General features: G+C 29.2%; 1 protein-coding gene across 1 annotated transcript; it reads right to left on the bottom strand.

Annotated features, from left to right (window-relative positions):
• Positions 1 to 687: 687 nt before the first annotated feature.
• On the bottom strand, positions 688 to 7371 carry LOC120255403 ((-)-alpha-terpineol synthase-like). The gene is made up of 7 exons (XM_039263237.1): positions 7282 to 7371; positions 3888 to 4155; positions 3177 to 3555; positions 2805 to 2890; positions 2430 to 2524; positions 1807 to 2055; positions 688 to 1110 (listed from the first exon to the last, which is right to left on the bottom strand). The coding sequence occupies exons 1-7, from the start codon at positions 7282 to 7284 to the stop codon at positions 805 to 807; spliced, it is 1386 nt and encodes a 461-aa protein (XP_039119171.1). The 5' UTR covers positions 7285 to 7371; the 3' UTR covers positions 688 to 804.
• Between the last annotated feature and the right edge of the window lie 1531 nt (positions 7372 to 8902).

Here is an 8902-nt window from a genome sequence, read left to right on the forward strand (position 1 = left end):
GGCCCACTAGCAATTCACTTTTAGAAGAAAAAGTTTGCTAGCTCTAATATGACATGGATGTGAGATATGGATAAAAATGATATGCACACAAAATGCACAAAGAGTTCTGTTGTCAAAATAAAAGGGCTAGACAGAATTATAAACATGATCATGAAATCATGTTTCAACTTCTAGAAATGATGATAATATTACAAGACCTAATAGCTATAATTGAGGATTAAAATTTCAAAATAAACTCATATTATAAAAGGAATAAAATAGCATAAAGAAAATCCAGTTTAACTCTGAATCTATTTTAAGATTACCTACCTGCAATCATGCTAGCAAGAAGAACTCCCTACAAAGGTTTTCCGAATCTTGCTGCCCTCTCCACTAGGCAATCCAACAAGGAAAAAGGGAGGCCTGTTAATTTGCTTTCTATTAGGTCAAGTTTGGATAGTACATGAAAGAAAGGTAACGATGCTCACGAACTCTCAGCTGGATAAGACAAGATCAAGGAATTCAGTTGTTGAGATCGTAGTTTAAAAAGATAAGTTTAATCTTACAAGAAATATACATATAATCATAGTTTTATTTTTGAAAAATTTTAAATTATACCTAATACTGAGATCTAATCAGGGTTTGAGGGTCCACAAACACTAAAAATATATTAACAATTAGAACATAAAGATTGCACTAGTGAAATAATTAAATTAATGAGTATAAACATAAACTTGTTTGTAGAAATTCAATTACTTAAGGATATATATTAGATGGTGAAATAGTGCTTTAAAGTTGAGAACTTAGAATACATGAGGATAGTAGTTACATCGTACCAAGGGAAATGGGTTTAATCAAAAGTGATATAGCGATATCCTTGGTCTCATTTTCTGGTATCCCGTATCCATCTCCATATTCATAGATGCATTGTGTTGTACGTGCAATGTCCATGGCCAAATTATTAAATGATATATCAAATGGAGAACTCATTGTAAAGAAGTTTGTATTTAGTTCCTTCCATGTTTCTCTTATAAGGTCTTTTATGTATTCCCTGGCTATTGTCTCTGAAACACCTTTCTCATGCATGTAACATTGGATAGATTTCTTGACGTCACCTCTATTCACCTCTTCCTGTGAAATTATAATGATACAAGTAAGTAAACCTACCTATATTTATTGATAAACCTAATTTGTGAAGAAAGAGGAAAAAAAAATTTTGCTACTCAACTAGTGGTAAAAACTTATCACTAATGCAAGGACTCATAAACAAATAGAGAAGAAGAATAGCTTTTTCATACATAAGTTTGCTTTACATCCTTTTATATAAGTACATACATAATCCTGTAACTTGGTATTTATGACAATATAGAAACCCTAAGAGGCACCGTAGAACACCTAAGAGATACCAAAGAAATCCAAAAACACTTGGGAAAACTAAAATTACCATGTATGAAAAACAAAAAATAATGAAAACAGAAATTTAAAGCATAACATTAACAAACAAGAAAACACTAATAACAATGAATACTTTCCACTTACATATATATATATATATAATATCAATTTTGTTTTTTTCCCCTTCACTCATCTATGGACTAATAGTATTACAATGTATTCCAAATCATATTACTTCCCATGAAAAGATACTATCAATCAAATTTTCAATCCAAGAATTTAAATTTTTTTAATATTCTTTTACATTTGCAACTCTTGTTAAAAAACATAAAAAATTTTGGCATTAAATTTTTTAAAGTCCTAACATGTCAAAATATAACAATAATATTGTGTAAAGTATATATGGAATGAAGAGTTAATTTTCTAACTTACAGTTGATGTTCCAAGATCATTGCATAGGCGAAAAATTAGAAATGATTGCCGCATTATATTCGGAAAATTCTCTAGACTTTCCAAAGCTTCCTTTGATGTAGCTTCACTTATGCAAAAAAACGAATGGAAAAGAATTGTATAAGCTGAAATTGAAATCCATGCATTATCCAAGTACTCCTCCATTTTTGGTGTGTATTCACTGTGTGCCCAATTTGCCTCCACCAAATAAGATTTGCACAATTCATACCACTGTCATCACGTTAAACTATGTAAAATAATGTTTATAGGTTAAGATATACTAAGAGATAAAACACCACAAAGTTTATTATAAATAATTAAAATAACAAAATACCTAATATTATTCTATAATTCCACATGTCTTATAGAGCCTTACAATGCACATGTATAGGAATTAAAGCTACATAAGATATGCATAACTAAAGTTATACCTAATCAATCAATCAAATCATGGGATAACATATTGTTATAGTGTGCAATAAAATTAAAAAAGAAAGCATCTTCAATATTTATGATACATACAATTAGCCAAATAATATTACTATATATATATATATAATAGTGATCTTGACAATTATAATACTCTAATTAAGCTGGGAACATACTGATTTCTTTAAATATGGAATGCAGTTGACATTCCTCATTTTGAGGACTTTGTATGCTGTATCATTGGTTGTGTTGAAGAGTCTAGTACACTTCCCTCATGTACTTTCGGGAGGCCAAGTCTATGTTATTATCATCCACCTGAAAATTATATGAAGAACACACAAAACAAGATTAGTGAGAGCATTTCTATTATTTGATATTTTTATTCAAATAAGCTGAAGAGCAACAATCACCTATGCAACAACAGCAGATGAAAAAGCTCAAGTTCGTCTAAAGAGATCCGTGGATGTCAGCAAACGTCATCTATAGTTGTCATTAGGACTCATTTACTCGTAAGAGTCTCACGGCAGGAGGGTACTGGTTTAGGTGCTAACAGCCCATAGCAAGTAAGTAGTTTTCGAGTAATCTGTCTCTCGTGAAGCTTAAATCACCATCAAGAAGATTGAGAGTAGCCCACCACCTGTAACAAATAACCTCTCATTGATTAATTTAACAATACCTAATTTAGTCAATTTTTGGTAAAATGGAGTTCATCTATTACAATTGTTGTTCTAAAAATCCTCTAATTCTCTTTTAAATTATGTGTATATCTTAACTTGAATACCTTTACCATATAGCATTGTATGCATATATCGTATTAAGCAAGTTCTCTGCATGTATTGTATCATTTTGGTATTATTAATTTGAATAAATGTTTGTAATGAAGTAATTAATACATATGAACTATTTACTTTATTTGCTCTTACCGTGAACATTGCTTGAGTTCTCTTTGGTATATACTTTGAACCATGTTGAAGTCTAGCTTAGCAAACTCTAACAAATTAGGATTCATGTTGTCTTCCTTCTCATACATTCCGATGAACCAATGAGTGTGCAACCTTGGCATCCTCCAATGCATTGGCATCTCTAAAGCATGTACTATATGCTCTTTGAGTATGGGATCGATGTTTTCTTCCTTAAAGATAGTCTTAAGATGGTTGGTTGAGAAAATCCTAGCTTTGTCCAGTGCATCCTCTCCGTCCATGACAAGATGAGAGGCCTCATACAAGCTGAGCATTCCCTTTATGTCACTGTGAATGCTCAATAGGAAGTTACCATTTTCATCTTTGAATTCATCAAAAACTCCTACCCATAAGGAAAATGGAGATATCAAAATCTAAAACAATACCAAGTAAGACATTTATCCATAGTTAGAATTAAAAGTGCATTTCACATGGTTAGGAAATTATTCTTCTACATCTTTTTACCTCGGGAACTTATATTAAATGATATGATAAATGAATTAAAAGCACTCATATATAGCTTACTTGTTATTTAAACATATTCAAAACATGTCTATCCTAAAATTATTTATCCAGTTTTTGTCCTAAAAAATAAATGAAATAAGATAATATTGTTGTAATGACAAATGGAAAATATTATATATAAATTATTATGAAATATTATATGGCCTCTACCTTGTGAAACCTTGAAACCATACTCTCTTAGAAGCCTAAAGAGTAGCGCCGTGGCAAATAAATCATCCTTTAAGATATGAATGTTTATGCCCATCGAACTATATATAGTTCCAATGACATCCTTGATCTCTCCCTCAAAGTGATATGCAACTCCAAGTTGCCTTAGAGTGTCAATGAGCTTTAATTGATGGGTGATGTCTTTGCTTTCATGAAGCAATTGTTTTGTAGCATCTTTCAACTTTTCAATCCTTGATGTAAATTTCTCCTCCTACATGAAATTTAGACCATTTGGCCCATAAAATAAATATTAAAAAAAGAAAAACTAGAGGTAAGGAAAAAAAAAATTGAGAAGAAAACTAGCATTGTTCATTGATATGAGAGAAGAAATTATAAAAGGACATGGGTAAAAATTGTAATTTACACAACCATTTATTGCACCTCGTCCTAACTGCCAAATGTTTTATTGTGAGGGTTCTTTAATTAGGTCCTTTCTTATTGTTTTTCCTTTCTATTACTTGTTTTTCCTTTGCTTTGCTTTTCTTTACTTTCTCTTTCATTTTTGGATCTAGACGCTAAGTTGAGTATGAGAAAATTTCTACAAACTTTAAATATTTCAAATAAAAATATAAAAAATTAAAAGAGGGTTTTGTTTAAATTAATGTAATATCCCTAAAGATTTCTAATTAATATATAATAATTAAATAAGCACTCATATTTATACTTATACTCATAAAAAAAATAAATATATATTGGCATTTTAGGCTTCTCGGGTTTTACACAAGGTATTTGTGAAATATATATATATCTACAGGTTTGAGTTTCCAGTACCCAAGGTTCAAATCGTAACCCATCTCAAAACCTAATAATGTTTTTTTAAAAGGAAGCCCTCAAGGTTTAGTACAACAAGTATCTATCAAATTTATGAAATATGCCGTTGATAATGCAAATAAGGCCAGATCCAACTACACACATGAAGTGAGGCTACATTTGATGTTACCACCTAAACCAACATGAGTGATAGGAGAACCCCTCTAAAGAAGAAAAGCTTTATTTTCTAAATTTTTTATAAACAGATATATAATACACAATCTAAGACTAAGTATCAACTCTTTAAAAAAAAAACTAAATTGTAAGTTAGAAAAAAAAAAAATAAAACCTAAACAATTGTAATTGAAGTATTCATGAATACGTAAATAATTTAATTTTCCCCTTATTTGGTGATGCTCATGACAAAAATTGGGAAATATGATTCTAAGGTGGATTACCACTTTATATGTAAATATTATATAGATATATATACACACTTTTCCTCATCATTCTTTTCTTCTCATGTTTGCGTTTATTTCTTTCCATCTAAATTCATCTTGTTCTATGAATCTCAATGTATTCAAGTTGGGATTTTTTTATTGAATTTGGTAAGTAATATATATATATATACATTTGATAATGTCTAGAATATCTTTTTATTCATTTTTTTTATTGTATCAAGCAATAACAAGTGTTACATAACTTATGGGCCGTTTGGTTTACAGTTATACAGTAATGAGGTCTTGAATACTATATGTCCAGAAATATTATGGTAATTTATAATAACCATGCTTTGATTGAGAACCAAGTATTAATGGTAATCTTTTATTTTTATGTTGGGTTGTTATAGTAATCAAATTAATAATGTTCTAAATTTCACAAAATACCCCTGTAGCTAAAATTTTGAAAAAATTGAAATTGAATCTAAAATAAAGTTTTAGATAAAAATAATTTAAAAAAACCGGGACATATATTAAAAATCAAAAAAATAATCAATGAAACTCAGTTCTGTGGTAACTATCAAAGAACTGAAACAATGCTCATCCTTAACCAAAAGTTTATAAGTTTTGGTATTTGTTTATTATTTAATATATAGATAGATTAATAATTATTTTAATTTTTTTCAAATATTGCTAAATTAAGGCAATTAAACGGATGACAAATGAGCCACGTCTCTGTTTGTGTCAATAACATCATCTTTTGTATAAATCGTAGAAAAATTAAAATATTAAAAATCCAAATAATAACTCCCAAAGACTACACATCATTCATGTGGTTGATGTGATGGTCTTAAGTTATTTGATTAAATAAAAACAAATATAGGGCTACTTTATTAAAAAGCCTAGTAATTAAACATCCTCCCATTTGAGCACCATGCTCCTCGTTGCTAAACTACAAAATGATGCTATTTTTTAATTAGGATACACAGTCAATTGCACTTCAAACTGAAAAGACAAGCACTGTTGTAATCCACTTGCGTCCAAGTGGTTCATTTCTCTCAGAAAAAGCTAAGTTTTTCATCAGGATAGTGAAGTAAATGGAACTTTTTACCCTCTTAACCCTATAAATTAATTATTTAAATAATTCTAAAATTATTTTTTATTTGTTCAAATAGGCTCCAGTATCATTATATCGAGGAGCTGATTGAATTGCTGCCTGGACATATTTTGAAATCAAAATCATTGATGCATTTCAGACCCTACTTTTTATAATTATTTAAATAACTTATTTTTATTTTTATATCTCAATATTGTTATTAAATAAAGAACATCATTTGAAATTGAAATTATTATTATTAATCTGAGAATTATTTCAAATTCTTTTATTAATATTTTGATTATTATTAAAGTACAAATTATTTATAATAATATTAACATTATTACAACTACTTTTAGAATTATATTATGATAATGGTGGTAACTCTAGGTTTAGATTGGACACTATTGTTAACTTTGATTCTGAATATGGGAATGGATATCAGCAATTTAAAAAATTATTTCAGACATTTGGACCATTATTGTTGATTCAATTCTTGTCATCTTGTTCTTTAAGTAGATGAGACATTTTAAATAATAATATTTTAATAATAATAATTTCAAATAATTTTTACTTCAATAATTGCCAAACTAGGAGTATTAATCAAAATATTAATAAAATAATTTAAAATAATTCTCATTTTTAAAATTCTCAATTTAATAATAATTATAATTTCAAATAATGTTTTCTATTTTTATAACAATTTTAAAAAAATTCGGTTAAAAAATCATAAATAAGTTATTAAATAATTATAAATTAAAAGAGGGGCTGAAGGCAAACATTAGTGATTTTGTTTTAGAGATACCGCAACAACCATGTGCGATTGGACATTGATATGATGACCCTGGGGCCTAGGGGCCACTTAGATAATTAAAATAAAATTATTGAGCAAATAGAGTAAAAAGCCTATTAAGAAATACCTAAACAAGTTATCTTTTCCATTTCAAATACAATCAAAATATCTCATTTCACACAAGTATGAACAATATTAAACTACCATAACACATCTAAAGATCATAATATATGATATCGGAGAGAAGAAGAAGCTCACCATGAAATTATTATCCTTTAAAGATTGAAGATAATCATTAGTCCATATAGTTGGCTGGAAATTTGCAGACCTACGCTGAGTTACCGATGATGATGATGATGATGATGATGATGAAGAGTAATCCGAGTGTTGAGCAGCTTTCATGTTGCTGATCATGTATGAGCACTTTTGAACATTAATAATGTTTTTATTAGATTGTTCATGACTTGGTGGAAGCCTTGGAAGAGAAGAGAGAACAGTAGTAGTGAAACCAAGTGAAGTAAGCTGGAAATGGGAACAGGTCATTATTAGCACAGGTTCACAACTTGGATGTGGAACGCAGTTATTAGCCCATATTTATAGACATAATATAGAAGGATTAAATGGAATAATAATAATAATAATAATAATAATAATAATAATAATTAAAGGTGGGTTAGTGGCCAAACATTTAAAGTTTAAACTAGAAGTTTAATTTGATTTGATTTTGAAAATGTCGACTGCTAGCATGTTTTAGCGTGCTTTTTAATCATGTAGCATATGGGCTGCTAGCACGTGGCATTAACCCTCTACTGTAGGAAAAATATCAAATTGGCGTAGTTTCCAAATTTCTCCATGTAACACAAAAACCAACGAATATGCTATGAATATCCCTTTATTTGGGAAATTAGTTACATACCCCTGCAAAACAATAAAATTATTTAAATACCACTATAAAAATACTATTTGCTTGCATACCCCCATAAAATTAACTTTTTTTAAGTTATATATCCCTGCCGTTAGTTACCGTTAGCCTCGTTAGGGTCTATGGAATTAACCATAGTTTTCACTTAACTCAACTTAACAAAATTACCCAATTACCCTTAATATCATCCAACCTAAGCTATCTGAGAAAAATTCTCAAACTTCTCAACCACTCAGCCTCCATCTTTTGAAGTTCCCTTCTCACCAATCCCTTCAAGCCACATCATCTCACTTCATCGGCTTTTTTCAAATTGGCATCAAAGACATCTATGCCATCCCCTGAGGTTTCAACCTAACCCTCATCTGACCATCTCAACGCCATCCACACCGACGATGTGACATCCGCAAGATGTGCTGCTACATCTTCACCGCTCGAGGTCTCAACAGTGATCAACACTCGTCAGCCAGAGCTTACTAATTTTTAAAAATAATTAAAACGATATATATTACATTAGTTATCTATAATTTAAATAATTTAAAGTCTATAAAATATAATAAAAATTTTTGATGGGTATATTAACAAAACCCGTAATGGTAACAAAAACTAAAGTAATGTCTACAAAATAATAATAAAAATTTAGAGGGTATATAAGTAATCTCATTTCGGTAATTTACCCTTATTCCATCCGGTTGATTTAACAAGAGTCAACTTAACCATAGTGGCATATAAGCAAATATAATTAATTTGTAGGGTATACAAGCATATATTATTTTTACGGTATTTAAAGTAAATTCACGATTTTTGCTGGGAATAGCAAGTAAAAATCCCTTATTATAACAACTAGGCATTCTCATAGGAGTTTTTTTATAAATAAATAAATAAGTGCAATTAAAAATTTGTAATTATTAATATCATAAATAATATAAATAAAAACTTAATTGTAATAAAAAAATTTAA

This window comes from Dioscorea cayenensis, unplaced genomic scaffold (assembly GCF_009730915.1).
Source record: "Dioscorea cayenensis subsp. rotundata cultivar TDr96_F1 unplaced genomic scaffold, TDr96_F1_v2_PseudoChromosome.rev07_lg8_w22 25.fasta BLBR01000984.1, whole genome shotgun sequence".
NCBI classification, from domain to species: Eukaryota; Viridiplantae; Streptophyta; class Magnoliopsida; order Dioscoreales; family Dioscoreaceae; genus Dioscorea; species Dioscorea cayenensis.